Below are 20,049 nucleotides of genomic sequence, written 5' to 3' on the forward strand. Positions count from 1 at the left end.
CTGCCACACAGGCCCTGTCAGCCAATTCCAATACACCCTATTCACCTGGACTCCTCCCATTGGTCCTTCACCTGTAACAGCTCTCTTCATCCTGAATCTGCAGATGTGAAATTAGTAGCCTTGATTTCTTTGCTCCCCTCAAAATTCTAACCTGTCTTCCTCTGAACTTGCTTCAGTGTGCTCTCTCAGTCTACTGACTTTGTTAACAAACCTGCTGATAAGGGCACGCTGGAGTCATCTGACATGCTGACCTCTACCTGGCAAGAGGTGGTGAAAAATGTGTTGCTGGAAAAGCGCAGCAGGTCAGGCAGCATCCAAGGAGCAGGAGAATCGACATTTCAGGCATAAGCCCTTCTTCAGGAATGAGGAAGGTACCTTTTATCTTAGTCTGCTTGGCACACCTTCCTCATTCCTGAAGAAGGGCTTATGCCCGAATGTCGATTCTCCTGCTCCTTGGATGCTGCCTGACCTGCTGTGTTTTTCCAGCAACACATTTTTCAGCTCTGATCTCCAGCATCTGCAGTCCTCACTTTCTCCTGGCAAGAGGTGGTGTCAAATCTCAGTCACTTCCTCCAATCTCACTCTGGGTCATGATTTCATCACTGAACATCAGGCTGTTGTTTCCTTGTCTCCTCTGGAGATCTCCACTCCACAGCCACTCATATCAGTTGCCCAACCATGCACGGCCCACTTCTACCTCTTTCCCAAAATTGACAGATAGAACTGCCCTGGCAGACTCATTGTTTCAATCTGTTCTTCCCCCACTGTCATTATTTCAAAATGTTTTGACTTTAATTTCTGCCCTTGTTTGGTCTCTCCCCATTTACATTTGTCATTATTCTGATACTTTACATCAGTTCCACAATTTCCAGTTTTCTGCGGTAGCCACTCGTCTGTGGGGTGCATTCTCTCCATATGTCCAGTCCCCAACGGAATGGTCTTTGATGCTATTTTGAAAAGAGGCTTTTGCAGTCTCCAGCCACCACCACTTTACTTCTGGCTGAGCTCATTCTCACTCTTAAGTCCTTTTGTAATTGATCTCACTGTCTCCATGTCATAATTAATCATAATGCTAAGTTTTGTATCACCTACAAACTTCTTAATCATGCTGCATTTAACTGTAAATCATCAATGCATAAAACCAATAGAAAGGCACACACAACTGGATGCCGCAGAATGCTACTGCAAACATTCCAGACATCAAAAACATCCACTGACCATTCTCTTATGCTTTTTCATACTGAGCCCTTTTTGAATCCACCTTGCTTTCAAATTTCATGGGTTTTTAATTTTTTTGACTAGATTGCCATGTGGGACCTTGTCATAAGCTTTGATAATATCCATGCAACCATTATCAATTCTACTCATTACCACTTTAAAAAAATCAGTCAGCTATTATTTCTATTATTGTATCACTGTTAACTCTTTTTCATTCATAAGGTCATTCTAAATGTTGACTCATACTGACTCTCAGACTTTTTTGAATAATTTATCTACAATCTACAGTAGGTTGACTGGCGTGAAACCCCTTGGGCCAGCCCTTCTTTCTTTTTTTAAACAACGGTATATTATTGGAGTTTTCCAGCACCACGTCTGTAGCCAGATATTCCCATACAGTGCATAAAGACCTGTGCCACCAATGCGCCCTCAAAAGGAGTTCTTATTTTGTAATAACAACAATGTTTCAGTTTTCTTTAGTTTTGGATTGTAGACCAAAACAGGAGAAAGATTTCTACTTTAAACCAATGAAACCATGGAAGAGATTGTTGCAGTTTTAGAAAGAGCTACTGGAACTCATTGTGAGCTGTATTTATGCTGTTGTCTTGATTAGGCAGTAGGGGAGAATGCTTGACTGATCAGCACCATGTGTTCAGGGCATTTCAAGGACAGGCTATTGATTGGTCTTCTCAATCAGAGCCAGTCCTATGGATCAGAATGATAACATTTTTCTGAATGGCTCCTGGCAGAGGCTTAGATCCTCAGCTCTAAAAAAAAATTCTTTTCTCGTAAAATAACAAGGAATTGGAAGCTATTCTCCCTCTCACCATTTACCATAAGCTGCTGCCTACAACCAGTCAAAGAGACTGAAGAATTAGTATGCCACTCACCCCAAGTCTTCAGTGAATAACTGAAGAGACTTGGAAAGAGGAGTGGAAACCATAAGATCTTATGAACCCTGTAGACTGGCGTGATTGGACTGAGTTCCTTTTTTTTTATCTAGATTCAGAATATCTATGATTTTTTTTGTCTGCACACATATATAAAGGTTTAAGAAAGAGTGGGGTTTAAAGAATTATATTCTTTATAAAATAATTTATATTTTGTTTTTCTGTGGTTGGAATAGATTTGTTTGTAGTAAAAAAAACCTTTTTTCTAACAGAAACTTAGTTAGTGTATTCTACTAACCAAAATTTGTCAGGCAGGTAAACTGGGGATTTTGAGCAGTTTCATTAAAGCTTTAATTTTTGTGGTGACTCCAGGAGTAATGTGGTTCAAGTATCAGTACACTTTCCCAACTATGTTGTGAAATTTTCTTTGTCTACCACTATGTCTAGGTGTCAGCCTGAATCCACAGCCAGAATGAAGGATGTCAGTTAAGTGGTAAACCCTGGAGAAAATAAGCGTGTTTCACTTAATCTTTCCTCACAGAACAACCCTCTCATCCTACAAATCATCCTAGAGAACCTAGTAAAATCACAGCAAGCTCTTATCAACTTAACTGATTTCTAAGGCCATCGATGATCAAATCACCCACAAAATACCAGAGACCAGAACTCTAGTTTATTTAATCTCTCCATTTAGTTTAATCTTTTGAGTGTTGGCATCATTTTACCATAACTACCTCAGGAAATACTTTCTCCCCACTGGCTTCTTTTGCCTCATCTGTGTTCACTCTCTCAAAGTTGGGGGGTGGATGGTTGCAAGTTTTACATATTTTGTTCTCTTGCTTCCTGTCCATCATTGCTTTTGTCAGTGAGAGCTATGGAATCGCATGCTTAGAAATTAGGGAATTAATTGGTGCAATGTCGTACCTAGAGAGAGGTTTTGCTATGTCGGTGGGAAAGATATCTGACAACACCCTTCAGTGGCAAATGTCAGGTGCAAATGGGGAAAAAAGGTAAAGGAGACATTTTCTTTTGGTTCTTGAGGTATCCAAACCCATAGACACCCCAAAGCCTTGTCTACCTTCTTTGTGTGTTCTCATTGTCATGAGGCTGTGGTGTAAGATGTGTATTCTGTCTTGGTTTCTTTTAGAAAGAGATTTGGGGGGGGGGGGGGGGGGGGGCAGGTGGTGAGCAATTTATGAGAAGATAAAAATAAAACCAATGCCTCACAAGTTGTTTAAGTTGGAAGATTAGAAACATCTGAGTGGGTGTGGTCAACCTCTCACAGATCGAGGAGTTTTAGTTAGCTTACAGTAGTTGCTGTTGTGGGCTTGAAGAAGTGAAAGCTATTTTTCCCTTTCTCAATTATAGCTAAAAGCTGTGAGCACTCATCTTAGCCTGCTGGATTGCATGTGAGACAAAATCTGTTTTCTGAATTTGCCTTTTTGCTAAAGGCTGTGTTTATGGGATGTTACTACATTGGAACAGTTAATTAGTAATTGTTACACCATCTATTATTCTGTTAAGTTTTCCAATAAAGGTATTATTATAAGCTCTTCTTCCTCTTGTTGTATTCTAACTACAATATTTAAATAAACTGTGTTTTGCTTAATGTTGAGTAGTTTGCCCAGTCAAATTGCATCTGGAACACAGCACTTTACATTTACCTTTAAAGTGAGAAAATGTTAGGGTCTAGGTTATTTTATTAAATTATTTTGAGAGGGTCTGATACATAACAGCATCTTGGAGAGGGTTGCCAGGAAGAAGTATAAAGAAGAAGAAAGGTGCTATCAGATGTCTGCTGTAAAAACATCTACTCAACCCATGGTGGTACCTCTATATGGTAAACTGAAGTTATATCTGAAACTTTGACTTAACCCATTCCAGCTCTCTTTACTACCATCTTTTTACCATAATTTTCTTCCATTCTTCTGAATCTTATCCACTTGCTTTTGCTTTGTGCTCCTATATTATCTTGTTCAGACTTCCATAAATTGCTTCTTCTGATCTCACTCCAACTCCTTCCCAATGTTCCCTTTAAAATCAGCTGGTTGCAGCCAATTTTTTTTCAATGTGCAGAATCTTTAATTTCCTTTGTGTGGTCATGTGCTACTTTCCAGAGTTCTTTGTGGTCAGCCAGTTTAATGGAAATATTGTTTTTCCCCCCCATTCTTCTCACCCTTCTCCTTAACCTGTCCATTGCTGTTTCTAGTACTTCACTTTAAAGATCTTCTGTCAGGTATCCTCTTTTCTTCACAGGAGGCATCTGATGGCTGCCTTTCCTCTTCCTTTGTTTCTTCCTGGAAACCCTCACCAACCCATAAAAATATTTACAGGTATGGGGACGGCAAACACGAGGGGACACAACTTTAAAGTGAGGGGAAATAGGTATAAAACAGATGTCAGAGGTAGCTTCTTTACTCAGAGTAGTTAAGGGTATGGAATGCTTTGCCTGCAACGGTAGTAGATTCGCCAAGTTTAAGTGCATTTAAGTCGTCATTGGACAGGCATATGGACGAACATGGAATAGTGTAGGTGGGATGGGCTTCAGATTAGTATGACAGGGTGGCACAACATCGAGGGCCGAAGGGCCTGTACTGCGCTGTAATGTTCTATGTTCTAGGTACTCTATTCTTTCATGGCCTGCTGAGTCTCGTAGGTATTTCTTATTACCATCACAAAGTCTCTGCCAACACTTCCTTCGTATGACCTCCTTCATAAACACTCCCTCTAGGCTGCATACCTTAGTGCTAACAGTTCCCAGCACTGACTTCTGGTTTTGAAAGTTGCTCTGCACACAGACTTTGGAGGTCTGTGGAAAAGAAAAGAAACGAAAGGCGACATAGCTCAAATAACAGTCGCAATCACTGTTGTGAATGTTACATCTTTAAAATGACTTGGCTGCATGGGGACAGGAGGGGCCCAAGACAACAGCAAGGGCCAAAACATTCACATCTGAACACAAAAGCAAAACTAAAATCAGGTGACTATGAACAGGAGCGGTACATCTCACAGAGACAAAATGTTGCAGCTGCTGTTGTCAGCAGACAGGCAAACATGTATTTTTGCTGAATGTGGGAGAGTAATTAGTGCATGGAGCAGGATAGAAAGGAATCTAAAAGGTTTGTCCTCATGTAACTGGGTGAGAAGAGGAATCACTGGAACAGGCCTTACTGTTGGTACAAAGTTCAAACCTTCTTCAAAAATTGAGATAATTCCCTCTGACAATTGCTTGATGTTACAACACAACAAAATTGGGAGAGGTTAAGCTGTTGAAAGTTGAAAGTGATGCTGGAATGCTTCCTGTAAAAAAAACACAATTTTGCAGAGGCCTTTAGGTGTTGCAGTATAATTTTAGTCACATTTAAGGGTAAAACAGAAAGCTAATAGCTACTTTACAGGAGGTAACTGAAGGCCCAACTTTGACAGCCACACTGTAACATAAGTGAGGCAGTCTACTGTCTCAAGAAATGCCCTAGTGAACATATGATTCTGTCTAGACACTTCAGAAGCAGCAGTCTTAGCAAAACAAAAAAGATGACTATTGGCCAAAGCTTTATTTGCTGAAGTATATAGAATGATCAAAATATTCATGGAGATTAAGGACTTATCATTTGTGACAGATTTTTCCTTTGGCAAAAACATTTTCTTTTAAATCAACCTATTTGAATCTGTTAACTCAAACCTCCATCATATCCTAATATGGTACCTTCTGGTCCAAAGGTAAGGACATTACCATTACACCACAATGTGCACATACTTTCCTAGCACCCCCCTCCAACCCATTAACAAAAATTAAAAATAGGATGAAAAATTATCAGAGATTTTCAGGAATGTAGAGTTGAAGTTAAAATCTGATCAGCCATGGTCTTATTAAATAGCTAAGAAGCCTCGAAGGGCTGAATAGACTACTTTTATTCCTCACTCCTATTTTCGGATTGGCTTAGAAATAAGATGAAAGTCATGACCTCCAAATGATTAGTCAGCTGACACATAACTTGTTGCAGTTTATGTAAAATTAGCCTCACACTGAAAATGGAATGCACTGCACCTATCAGAGCTAAAGCATTATTAGAAGAGAATAACAAATTTGAACTTCATCATATATGGGGAGAATGTGGAAAATTGCCAGAAGTGCCAAATATAAAGCATCGTTTTGAGTTATTTACCAGTTTTAGATCATACATATACACAAAAACCAACAACAAAATATTAATGACTTACAATGCATTTGTCAAAGTTGCGTTTAATGTGCACCAGAATGTTTCCTAGGGTAGATTTGAGAAAGGAAGAACGGTCACAATCTTGAGTTATCAGTGCCCGCTGGCTCACTACGACCAGCAAATGCAGGGTGTTGGAAGGGTTGATCTTGTCACACAGGTTTACAAACCCCTTTAGATCTTGTTCAAGAGTATTGAAAATTTCATTCATAATTTTTCTTTTAGTGCTCATATCAGGATCTTCCTGCCTAATAGAAAACAAAATTAGGAAAAGCTGCAGCATAGATATTTGATTGGAAAGTGTATCAACTCTCAGAATGAAAGATTTTTAAAAAAGTTTTAATATAGTGAAAGTTTACCTGAAATGTAAAAATGATCTTTAAGTATTCAGGTTTCAAGAATTATATATTTGCAAAATTCAGAAATTGACAGCAGTTGTAACATTTTAAAACATGAAAATTATTGTATTATTCTGAATAAATGAAGAATTTGCATTTATACAGTACCTTTACAGACACAAGTCTTTCCAAAATGTTTCAAATCTAAGAAGCACTTGGATGTGCAATACAAGGAACTGAAGCAATTAAAATTGCTTCAACAACAGAGATAAAATAGCAATAGAGATAAAAGACCATATAACCCGATTTCGGTGTGGTCTTGGATAGGAGACAAATGTTGGTCAGAACGAATAGAGAATTCTGTTATTCTTTTTTTGAATTTTTTCATGGGACGTGGGTGTTGCTGGCTCGGTATTATTGCCTATCCTAAATGGTCTGGAGGGCAGTTAAGAATGAATCACACTGCTTTGGATCTAAAGTCACACATAGGCCAGACCAAATAAGAATTGCAGATTTCCTTCTCAAAAGAATGCTAACAAAACAGATGGGTTTTTAACGACAATTCACAGATCACATGGTTACATGGTCGTCATTAGACCAGTCTGAATAACAGAAATAACATTATCTTTGTGTCACTTTCAGAAGACAGCATCTCGAACAATGTAGCACTCCCTCCTCCAGCCAAGATTATTTGTTCAGGCCTCTAGAGTGGAATTTTTAAAATTCACGTGAGACATGGGCATCACTGGCTGACTAACATTTATCGCTAGTTAGTGAAGAAGGCGTTTGGTATGCTTTCCTTTATTGGTCAGAGTATTGAGTACAGGAGTTGGGAGGTCATGTTGAGGCTGTACAGGACATTGGTTAAGCCACTGCTGGAATATTGCATGCAATTCTGGTCTCCTTCCTATCGGAAAGATGTTGTGAAACTTGAAAGGGTTCAGAAAAGATATACAAGGATGTTGCCAGGGTTGGAGGATTTGAGCTATAGGGAGAGGCTAAACAGGCTGGGGCTGTTTTCCCTGGAGCGTCTGAGGGTGAGGGGTGACCTTATAGAGGTTTACAAAATTATGAGGGGCATGGATAGGATAAACAGACAAAGTCTTTTCTCTGGGGCCGGGGAGTCCAGAACTAGAGGGCATAGGTTTAGGGTAAGAGGGGAAAGATATAAAAGAAACCTAAGGGGCAACTTTTTCATGCAGAGGGTGGTACGTGTATGGAATGAGCTGCCAGAGGATGTGGTGGAGGCTGGTACAATTGCAACATTTAAGAGGCATTTGGATGGGTATATGAATAGGAAGGGTTTGGAGGGATAAGGGCCGGGTGCTGGCAGGTGGGACTAGATTGGGTTGAGATATCTGGTCGGCATGGACGGGTTGGACCGAAGGGTCTGTTTCCATGCTGCACATCTTTATGACTCTATGACTCCTTAATTGCCATTGAGAAGGTGGTGGTGAGCTGCTTTCTTGACTGCTGCAGTTCACATGTTGTGAGTTGAAGCACAATGCTGTTAGGGACAGAATCCCAGGATTTTGACCCAGCGACACTTAAAGAATGGTGGTACAGGCTGATTTGGAATGGCACTTGCACATGTTCTCAGGTACCTACAGCCCTTATCCTTCTAGGTGGAAGTGGTTGTGGGTTTGGAAGGATCTCTGGCGAATTTCTGCAGTGCATCTTCTAGATGGTACATACTGCTGCTACTGAGCATCGGTGCTGGTGGGAATGGATGCCTGTGGATGTGATGCTAATTAAGTGGGCTGCTTTGTCCTGGATGGGGTCAAGCTTCTTGAGTGTTGTTGGAACTCACCCATTCAGGCAAGTCAGGAGTATTCGATCACACTTCTGACTTGTAGATGGGGATTAGCCTTTACGTAATCAGAAATAAGTTACTCGCTGCAGTACTCCTAGCCTCTGACTGATCTTTTAGCCACATTGTTTATGTGGCAAGTCCAGTTGTGTTTCTGGTTGATGATAACCCCAAGAATGTTGATGGCAAGAGATTCAGTGATGATACTGCCACTGAATGTCAAAGGGAAGTGGTTAGAGTAGCTCTTATTGGAGAAGGGTTTGTCTGGCAGTTATGTGGTGCACACGTTACTTGCCACTTTTCAGCCCACACTTGGGTATTGTCCACATCTTGTTTCATTTGAACATGGACTACTTCATTATCTGAGGAGTTGAGAATGGTGCTGAACATTGTGCAATTATCAGTGAACATCCCCACTTCTGACCTTATGATGGAGGGATGGTCATTGATGAAGCAACTGAAGATGACTGGACCTAGGGCATTACACTGAGGAACTCCTGCACGGATGTCCTGGAGCAGAGACGACTGACCTCTAACAACCACAACATCTTCCTAAATGCCAAGTACAGCTCCAACCAGCGGAGTTTGCCCCTGATATCCATTTATTCCAATCTTGCTAGGCATCCTTGATGCCACTGCTGGTAAAATGTGGCCTTGATGTCAAGGGCTGTCACTCTCACCTCACTTCTGGAATTCAGCTCTTTCATTCATGTTTGAACCAAGGCCAAACATGAAGATTCCTGTGAATGTTTTATTTTTTGCACTGATGAGTATGGCACTTTCATCATTAAGGAGTCAGAGTTTTCTGACAAGTAGCTTAAAAATTATTTATTATTAATGTTAATTATTTTCATGAGGTGAACCATTTCTGTGATGGTAGATGCTAATAGGGAATAAATTATAACAACTCTTTTAGGTTTTGAAAGGTTACATCTAATGCACACATGGGAAACAAGAACTGAATATACTATCATGCAGGCATTGCTGGAAAAGCCACGTCTCCAAGTCTTCTTTTGTCACCTTAAACATGTCCTTTGAGGTCTATTTCAATTCAAATGACAAATATGTTTCTTAATTCTTTGAAATTTACTTGATGGTGGCAATATATATTTTAAATACAGCTCATCCCAGTCTCCTCTCTACACCCAATAAAAATCTGGAATTACAAGGCTAGTCTAATGACATTCATGTAACCATTGTCAATTGTTGTAAGTATCCATCTGATTCACTGATGTCCTTTCAGGAAAAAAAAACCTTCTGTCCTTACCTGGTCTGGCCTCCGTGTGACTCCAGAACTGTAGTAACATGGCTGATTCTTAACTACCTCTGAAATCACCGAGCAAGCCCATTCAATTCAAGGACAGTTAGAGATGGGCAATAAATGCTGGCCTTGCTAACAACATCCTCATCCCATGACTGAATAAAACAATGTTGAATAAAAAACTGGGATTATCTTTGCATTTTAGGACAATGCTGGAATAGTTAACATTTTTACTTCTGTCAGCATTTAACAGAGCTTAAAATAGCCCAGAAAGATTTGGCAATGAATAGTTAAACCAGTGGCGCACTGTATCCAATCTAATTTCTGTCCTTTGGTCTTAAGGGAGCAGAAATGAAAGCTACAATGGAAGATGATCAGTATAAGAGTGGGTAATGGTTTTAGCGGAGAATATAATATCAAATCTGGAGATGAGGAAATGTATAATTGTAGAAATGTCATAATGAATGATGTCCAAAGGCGAGACAGTTGGGATTCTAGCACAGTTATAAGTGAATTGTAGAACAACTATTTTTCATGGTTGGCACATAAGGAATTAGAATTGGGAAAGAAAAGGGAATATCAGTAAAGAGTGATGTTAGGAACTGATTAGAGAAGACTCCGTAAGTAATTGATAGGGTGGAAGTGTGAGATTGCAAGAGATGGCAAATTCGAGGCGGTAGCTGTCAAAATGGGTTCAGGAGTTTACTGGAGGGAATAAGACAACAGTAAGTTAACAAGAGAAAAAGTATGATGAGTTGAACTGGAGGATGAAATCATTTTAAGGTCAAGGAGTTATGTTGTGCGGAGGATGACGGGAGGAAAGCAGTGAAGATATACCGATGTTATATTTTACTGGCATATCAGTGGGTAATAAGCATTATAGTCCTACAGCATGGAAACAGATCCTTCTTTCTAATTGTCTATGCCGACAAACTAAACTAAACTAGTCCCACTTGCCTGTCTTTAGCCCATATCCCTCTAAACGTTTCCTGTTCATGTACCAGTCCAAATGCCTTGTAAATGTTGGAAATGTACCTGCATCTGCCACTTCCTCTGGTAATTCGTTCCACATATGAAAATTCTCTGTATCAAAACATTGCCCCTCAGGTCTCTTTTAAATCCTCCGCCTCTCATCTTAAAGGTATGCCCCCTAATTTTGAACTCCCCCCCACCATCCTCGGGAAAAGACCTTGTTATTCACCTTATTTATGCCCCTTGTGATTTTATAAACCTCCATAAGGTTTATGGATCTCCTAAGCTCCAGTGGAAAATGGTCTCAGCAGATCCAGCCTCTCCTTGTATAGAGACTGATGAGTTTAAATAAGGGCGATAGAAGTGCAGGTGGATGAGATGTTCAAAGGAGGAATACGTTAGAGGGTTGGAGGAACTGTTGAAATGCCAGTTGGTGATAACAGCCAGATCTCCACAGTTTTCACAGGACAAGTGATTTATTTGATTTGATTTATTTATTGTATTTTGTTACAAAATATAGTAAAAAAAATTTATAGTGTTGCCATACTCTGATGCCATCTTAAAACAAAGAAAAAGAAACCAATGTTGCACCAGACATACTTGCACCACTACTATCTTTTATGGAGCTGTTTATGGCCTGCTGTAAGTATTTGGGAGTTGTTTACCAGTAAATTCCATTGGTTGGGGTCGAATGATTTCAGTTGAAACTTTATTGCTGGAACAGCACAGCAGGTCAGGCAGCATCCAGGGAACAGGAGATTCGACGTTTCGGGCACAGGCCCTTCTTCAGGAATGAGCAGAGAGTGTTCAGCAGGAGAAGATAAAAGGTAGGGAGGAGGGACTTGGAGGAGGGGCGTTGGAAATGTGATAGGTGGAAAGAGGTCAAGGTGAGGGTGATAGGTCGGAGTAGGATGGAGGCGGAGAGGTCAAGAAGAAGACTGCAGGTCAGGAAGGCGGTGCCGGGCTGGAGGGATCCGGCTGAGACAAGGTGGGGGGAGGGGGGATGAAGAAACTGGTGAAGTCCAAGTTCATCCCCTGCGGTTGGAGGGTTCCCAGTCGGAAGATAAGACGCTCCTCCTCCGACCGTCGGGTTGTTGTGGTTTGGCGGTGGATGAGTCCAATGACCTGCATATCCTCGGTGGAGTGGGAGGGGGAGTTGAAATGCTGTGCTACAGGTTGGTTGGGTTGGTTCATCCGGATGGCCCAGAGGTGCTCTCTGAATCGCTCCGCAAGTAGGCGGCCTGTCTCCCCAATATAGAGGAGGCCACACCGGCTGCAGCGGATGCAGTAGATGATGTGGGTGGAGGTGCAGGTGAATCTGTGGCGGATATGGAAGTTTCCTTTGGGGCCTTGGAGAGAAGTGAGGGGGGAGGTGTGGGCGCAAGTGTTGCACCTCCTGCCATTGCAAGGGAAGGTGCCGGGAGTGGAGGTTGGGTCGGTGGGGGGTCAAACCAGCTGACAAGGGAGGCGCAGTAGTAGTTTGGCGCACTGACCTTTACACCGCTGAGGCCAAACTCCAGCTCGCAGATACCTCCTCCTACCGTCCCCTTGACCATGACCCCACCCCCCACCACCAAACCATCATCTCCCAGACCATCCATAACCTCATCACCTCAGGGGACCTCCCATCCACCGCCTCCAACCTCATATTCCCACAACCCCGCACCGCCCGTTTCTACCTCCTGCCCAAAATCCACAAACCTGACTGCCCCGGACGACCCATCGTCTCAGCCTGCTCCTGCCCAATCGAACTCATCTCGGCATACCTCGACACGGTCCTGTCCCCATTAGTCCAAGAACTCCCCACCTACGTTCGTGACACCACCCACGCCCTCCACCTCCTCCAGGATTTCCGCTTCCCCGGTCCCCAACGCCTCATCTTCACCATAGATATCCAGTCCCTGTACACCTCCATCCCCCATCACGAAGGACTCAAAGCACTCCGCTTCTTCCTTTCCCGCCGTACCACCCAGTACCCTTCCACCGACACCCTCCTTTGACTGACCGAACTGGTCCTCACCCTGAACAACTTTTCTTTCCAATCCTCCCACTTTCTCCAAACAAAAGGAGTAGCCATGGGCACCCGCATGGGCCCCAGCTATGCCTGCCTCTTCGTAGGGTATGTGGAACAATCCATCTTCCGCAACTACACTGGCCCCACCCCCCATCTTTTCCTTCGCTACATTGATGACTGTATCGGCGCTACCTCGTGCTCCCACGAGGAGGTTGAACAGTTCATCCACTACACTAACACCTTCCACCCCAACCTCAAATTCACCTGGACAGTCTCGGACTCCTCCCTCCCCTTCCTAGACCTTTCTGTTTCTATCTCAGGCGACCGAATCAACACGGACATCTACTACAAACCAACCGACTCCCACAGCTACCTGGACTACACCTCCTCCCATCCTGCCCCCTGTAAAAACGCCATCCCATTCTCCCAATTCCTTCGTCTCCGCCGCATCTGCTCCCAGGAGGACCAGTTCAAAATACGTACAACACAGATGGCCTCCTTCTTCAAGGACCGCAATTTCCCCCCTGACGTGGTCGACGGTGCCCTCCACCGCATCTCCTCCACTTCCCGCTCCTCCGCCCTTGAGCCCCGCCCCTCCAACCGCCACCAGGACAGAACCCCACTGGTCCTCACCTACCACCCCACCAATCTCCATGTACAGCGCATCATCTGCCGTCACTTCCGCCACCTCCAAACAGACCCCAGCACCAAGGATATATTTCCCTCCCCTCCCCTATCAGCTTTCCGTAGAGACCACTCCCTCCGCGACTCCCTTGTCAGATCCACACCCCCCACCGACCCAACCTCCACTCCCGGCACCTTCCCTTGCAACCGCAGGAGATGCAATACTTGCGCCCACACCTCCCCCCTCACTTCTCTCCAAGGCCCCAAAGGAAACTTCCATATCCGCCACAGATTCACCTGCACCTCCACCCACATCATCTACTGCATCCGCTGCAGCCGGTGTGGCCTCCTCTATATTGGGGAGACAGGCCGCCTACTTGCGGAGCGATTCAGAGAGCACCTCTGGGCCACCCGGACGAACCAACCCAACCAACCTGTAGCACAGCATTTCAACTCCCCCTCCCACTCCACCGAGGATATGCAGGTCATTGGACTCATCCACCGCCAAACCACAACAACCCGACGGTCGGAGGAGGGGCGTCTTATCTTCCGACTGGGAACCCTCCAACTGCAGGGGATGAACTTGGACTTCACCAGTTTCTTCATCCCCCCTCCCCCCACCTTGTCTCAGCCGGATCCCTCCAGCCCGGCACCGCCTTCCTGACCTGCAGTCTTCTTCTTGACCTCTCCGCCTCCATCCTACTCCGACCTATCACCCTCACCTTGACCTCTTTCCACCTATCACATTTCCAACGCCCCTCCTCCAAGTCCCTCCTCCCTACCTTTTATCTTCTCCTGCTGAACACTCTCTGCTCATTCCTGAAGAAGGGCCTGTGCCCGAAACGTCGAATCTCCTGTTCCCTGGATGCTGCCTGACCTGCTGTGCTGTTCCAGCAATAAAGTTTCAACTTTGATCTCCAGCATCTGCAGACCTCACTTTCCCGTCGAATGATTTCATCAAGCTTTGCTCACATCAAGCTGAGTGCCAAAGGAAAGGTGCACATTTTCAGATAAGTGAACAGAACAAAGGAATTTCTTTCACAGAGAGAGGAGAAGAAGCCTTCAAAACCACATTGAAAAAGTACGTGCCCTGAAGTTACTTTCAGAGAGAACAACGAACCATGAGGCAAGAACTGCATGGAGAACAAAATTCGGCAGTTCATTCAAATTGGGGTAATGTTTGATTCAGGCCAAACTTATAGAGTTAAAATTAGAGTTAGGGTTAAATGTGGATTAAGTAAAGCCAAGGTAAAGTGAAGTTAAGTGAGTTGAGTTAAAATTGAAATTAAGTTAGATGAAATAAGAAGTAAATGTGTCAATGAATGTATGTTTTATATTGTATTGGTACTTAAAGAACTAAAATGAAGAAATGTTTGTTTAATTAAAGTCTGAATCAGTTCCCTTCCTTTTGTCTGTCACCCAAAAGGATACCTGGGTAAAAGTCCTCCTTTTCGGGTAACAATAACTTTTGCCTTCACTTCCCAACTCTAGTTATGGACCATTCCTGATAAAAATTGTTCTTCTATTAACTTACTTTTGCACCAAAATCTCAACTGTCCAGCCTTTAGACATCTATTCATTATGACATTTCTGCAACTATTGATTTTCTCAAGCACATCCTCATTTCTGCATTTGCTACTATACTCCCCAATAAAATATTATCCAGTCTCTCACTAACCATCTTTCATTACAGCTTTCAGTTCTGCATTTGGTAATATACTCCCCAATAAAACATTATCCAGTCTCTCACTGACCATCTTTCATTGCAGCTTTCAGTTCTGCTTCCTTAAGATCAAAGGACAGAGGCTAGGACAGATATGGTAGGCCATTGGATTAGTCATTCATTGCCAAATCGTGCTGGATTAATTTAAGCTTTTTTGAATGCTACCAAAGCAAAAGAAGTGTTAATTATTCCAGGATCATCCTACAAGTTCCAAGATGACAAACAACTTGCTTATAAGTAAATGGACATTCTTAAAGCATGGTACTTTCTACATATACTACCCAGAGGGTAACTGATGGGTTGGTATCTCTGACCTCACTTCTCCAACTGCTTAATAAATAGCCCAAAACAAAACATATGAAGGTAGCAAATGCAATAATTCAATATATCCTTATGGAAGTGATAAGCCCAAGCATTACATTACAATAGTTGTTACGTACTCTGTAGCACTCCGATAAGTTTGTATTCTTTCCGTTGAATCCTGGTTAACTGCACGAACGAGATCACACTTACTCCCCAACAACTGGAAAAAAAAGATTGAATGTAATTAATACAACATTTGAGTTTGAAACTCAAAAACTGCTCAGCTAATGCCGATGATGAATCTATCAAATAATTTATGAGCTATTTCATATAGTTATTCATCAGAAAACAGCAATACCTGGACGCCATTGCTATTTAAATTAGCTGTAGAATAATACTGTGAATGCTGGAGATCTGAAACTCAAACAGAAAGTGTTGAAGGTAAATCAATAGGCCTGTCAGCACCTGTGGAAAGAAAAACTGAATTAATGTTTTGAGTCCAGTGACCCTTCATTAGAACTGAAAGAGGTGGACCAGATGATGAGAGGCATAGACAGAGTTGATACCCAGAGACTTTTTCCGAGGGCGGAAATGCTATCATGAGGGGGCATAATTTTAAGGTGACTGGAGGAAGGTTTAGGAGAGATGTCAGAGGTAGATTCTTTGTACAGAGAGTGGTGGGTGCATGAAATGCACTGCCAGCAGTGGTAGGAAAGTCAGATACATTAAGGACATTTAAATGACTCTTGGATAGGCACATGAATAATAGAAAAATTAAGGATATGTAGGTTAGTTTGATCTTAGAGTAGGATAAAAGGTTGGCACATCATCAAGGGCCGAGGGCGTGTACTATGCTGTACTATTCCATGTTCTTGAAAGCAACTGGGAAATGCTGATATTCATGCTGATGGGAATAGTGTCTGGTGTTGACATCTTGCTGGAGGTGATGGAAATAGCAACTCATGATCCTTTGGATGTGGAGGCCGGTGGGGCAGAAAGTGAGCACAAGGGTCACCTGATCATTTTTGTAGGAGGGAAGGGAAGGATTGAAGGAAGAAGTGCAGGAAATGGATCGAACCATGGTGGGCCTTGTCAACCACCATGACAGGAGATGGTTGGTTCGAGGCAAAAGTTGGACATTTTGGAGGTTCCGCTGCGGAAGTAGGCAGTTGGGATGGAGACGGAGAAACTTGGACAATGGAACAGATTTCTTAAAGGGAGCATGTTCCCATGCTCCCTTTAAGATACCAGCATGTTCCCATACCAACATTTCTATCTCAGGCCTACTGCAATGCTCCAGTAAAGCTCAACACAAGCTGGAGGAACAACAAACACCTCACCTTCTGCCTAGGTATGGTACAGCCTTCAGGACTCGATGTTGAATTTAACAATTTCAGAACATGAACACCTTCCTCCACATTTGTTACCCAATTCACACTTCCTGTTAGCACGTTTTCAACATTCCCTTCTCCTCCAGTTTACTATTGTAATTGCTTCATCTGCTTCCTTTTTTTTTCCTCTTGCTGAGCACTGTCTCCATCTATTAAACTCACTCCTTCCCCAGCTGACCCCAATCCCCTCATCATTGGATAAATATTACAATTTTCCAGCTGCTTTCAGTTCTGACAAAGGCTCAGTGGACTTGAAATATTAACTGTTTTTCTCTCCACAGATGTTGCCAGACCTGTTTTGTTTTTCCAGCACTTTCTGTTTTTGTTTCAAATTAACTGTGTTTTCCACAATTTTCAGTACCAAGAAAGAAATTGATTACCTCTAATATGATGAAAGTTTAGCATAGATTGGTGGAAATTGGAAGGAAGGATTCTAACTTATAAGTATAATAAAATCTTTACATTGAAAAATTACAGATGTTATCATTGAGCAATTTAGATAATAGTGATAGTATTTGGCTTCAAGCTTTTTTGAGGACATGTGAAATCCTAGAAGTGTTATGTAGTTTGAAATAATGAAGTCAAAAACAAGGACATATATTGTTAAAACTTAACAATTTAGAATGTTACTACAAAACCTGTGGTGTTTCACTGCATGTGTCTTCTGTCATCATAAAGAATTTGGTGATAAATTCCTCCTCTGCAATACATATGGGTTCCAGTTCTGCTAATACATGATCTATGATCTTAAGAGAGAGGGAAAAAATAACAGTAATGACATAAAACTCAATCAAGCAACATGCTTTTGTAATAATTTACTAAAATGTTAACAAAAAGTGGTTAGCACTGCTGCCACACAGCACCAGGGACCTGGGTTCGATTTCAGCCTCGGGCGACTGTCTGTGTGGAGTTTAAACATCTCCCAGTGTCTGCGTGGGTTTTCTTTGGGTGCTCTGGCTTCCTCCCAAGGTCCAAAGATGTGCAGGTTAGGGGAATTGGCCATGCTAAATTGCCCATTGTGTTCAGGGATGTGTAGGTTAGGTGCATTAGTCAGCGGTAAATGTAGAATAATAGGGTAGGGGATTGGGTCTGGGTGGGTTACTTTTCAGATGGTTGGTGTGGACTTGTTGGGCCGAAGGGCCGGTTTCCACACTTTAGGGATTCTATGAATTGGTTTATGAAGACTGACCTTTAACCCTTCCAACTACTCAGATATATAAAACAAAATTTGAATCAAGATTCCTTCTGAAAAACTGGTGAACCAATTATTTTATACGTAGCATGGCAGCAGTTTCATGGCAATTTTCTAATATGTAAATTATCCAATTATGAAATTTAATTCTTTGACTAGTCTGGCAGAAATTAGAATTCAACCTTAAGTTACTTGTTCAATATCATAATGACTACGCTGTTATATCTTCAGGTACCGTGTTCCAGGACAGCATTAACAATGACGGTTGCCCATGATTATGCTTGCCAAGATACTGCAGTGGTTTGCTGTTGCCTTCCAACCATGAATCTCTCTTTTATCACCCTGTCACTGGCATACGTTGGAAGGATTTATATAAGTTGATACTTAAGCTATTTGGCAGAGTTATCAATGCATCTTCATTGGCCATCAACTGCTGTGAGTTGAATCCAGAACTTCTGTTTCGGAGACAGGGACAGTATCCATTGTGCCACAAGACCTCCCAGTATTTCATAACTGAGGCAATTATTTTTTCCTTTAAAATAAATCATGTTAGAATAGAAGAAATGTCAATTATCTTTAACCTAGAAAGATGTTCCCTTATCAGCTGGATTTTTGCTACTGAGGCAGGTAGCAAATTATCTGACTCAGCAGATCTGCTGAAGTATAAAGGGCTCCACTGGACTAAATTTTCATGCTAAAGAGGTGGGGTGTGGCCAAGTCAGTGCACTGGCCCCAGAAGGATTGGATGACTAGTAAGGTGGGCTGGTTAGAAGGCAAATTTGCTTCTCTCGGAAATCATCTCAGTAGTTTTTAAGATTTTAGGCCCCTCTAGCCTTCACAACCCTTCACCCCAATCCCCATGTAGACAATAGACAATAAGTGCAGGAGTAGGCCATTCAGCCCTTCGAGCCTGCACCGCCATTCAATATAATCATGGCTGATCATTCCTAATCAGTATCCTGTTCCTGCCTTATCTCCATAACCCTTGATTCCACTATCTTTGAGAGCTCTATCCAACTCTTCCTTAAATGAATCCAGAGAGTGGGCCTCCACTGCCCTCTGGGGCAGAGCATTCCACACAGCTATACTATCATGCTATCTCATGTCTCCTTTCCATGCAGCTCCATGCTTCCTTCAACCCTTATGGTGCTTCCATGACAACATCCACCACCCCCCACCCCGCTTGCCTTCGCTGCATGGTCCTTCCTATCTCTAAGCCACTTTCACAGCCATTCACTCAGTATCCATCATTCAACCATCCATCCACCTTAAGAACCATAAGATGAAAAAAAAGTCTAAGAGCCTAATACAGTTCTCACTCAAATATACTAAATAGTGCAAAAACAAAATCCATTCATAAAACCCATTTAAAGCTTTGAATTCCCCAGGCTCCTTGTTCTTGGAGAAAGCCACTGTTGCCCATAAAGTACCTGGCTGGCGTTTAATACATCAGGTTTTCTCCAAAGAGCTCAGGACCCCATAACTTCGATTAAACTCCATCCTTTGTTTTTAGGCTTACAATTAGCATATCTTCCTTACAGTCCACAATACAGATTCACTTGGTAGCAGCATAGAAGGGATGTAAGCTTGGAAGATAAACTGATGGGGCGAAATAGCATCATTTAAAAAATAGGAGTTGTAATCCATTCAGCCCCTCAAGCCTGTACCTCCATTCAGCAAGATCATGGCTAATCTGTCTCAGGTCTGAACTCTCTTTGTGCCACCTCAACAGAGCCATCAACTCCCTAATATTTCAGAAATCTACTTACCTACTCTTTAAATACTTTCAATGATGCAGCCTCCATATTTTTCTGTGGTAGAAACATTTGGACATTCACTACCCTTTGGAAGAAGAAATTCCTTTGTACCACAGTTTTAAATGAGCATTCTCTTATTCTGTAGCTAAGTCCCCCAGTTCCAAATTCCCCACTAGTGAGAACATCTTTCCAACATCCACTCTGTCAAGGATCACTCAGAATCTTGTACATTCTCTGTGCCTAAGTGAACATCTGTAGCTAACACCCAACCTACCTGTAGCCATAGATAAGAGTAATTAGGTCCATCTTTGAAAGTAGGTTGTCAGTGCAATTTTGATA

General features: G+C 42.4%; 1 protein-coding gene across 3 annotated transcripts in view; it reads right to left on the reverse strand.

The window, feature by feature from the left end:
* The window catches only part of LOC122557209 (exocyst complex component 1-like), a 112,737-nt gene that overhangs the window by 19,067 nt on the left and 73,621 nt on the right, over window positions 1-20,049 (reverse strand). For 2 of the 3 annotated variants that reach the window (XR_015758662.1, XM_087992060.1), the window contains exons 12-15: window positions 17,400-17,507; window positions 15,508-15,590; window positions 6,330-6,573; window positions 4,849-4,917 (exon numbers count right to left, since the gene is read on the reverse strand). Coding sequence is in view for 2 of the 3 variants with exons in the window: in XM_087992060.1 (XP_087848186.1) it covers window positions 4,849-4,917; window positions 6,330-6,573; window positions 15,508-15,590; window positions 17,400-17,507 (504 nt within the window). In the remaining variant the exon portion in view is untranslated. The remainder of the gene's footprint in view (window positions 1-4,848; window positions 4,918-6,329; window positions 6,574-15,507; window positions 15,591-17,399; window positions 17,508-20,049) is intronic. The other variant, XM_043704651.2, reaches the window with a different exon arrangement.

This window comes from Chiloscyllium plagiosum, unplaced genomic scaffold, assembly GCF_037043375.1.
Source record: "Chiloscyllium plagiosum isolate Xiang-an unplaced genomic scaffold, Cpla_swu_hap1 HiC_scaffold_11, whole genome shotgun sequence".
Taxonomy (NCBI): Eukaryota; Metazoa; Chordata; class Chondrichthyes; order Orectolobiformes; family Hemiscylliidae; genus Chiloscyllium; species Chiloscyllium plagiosum.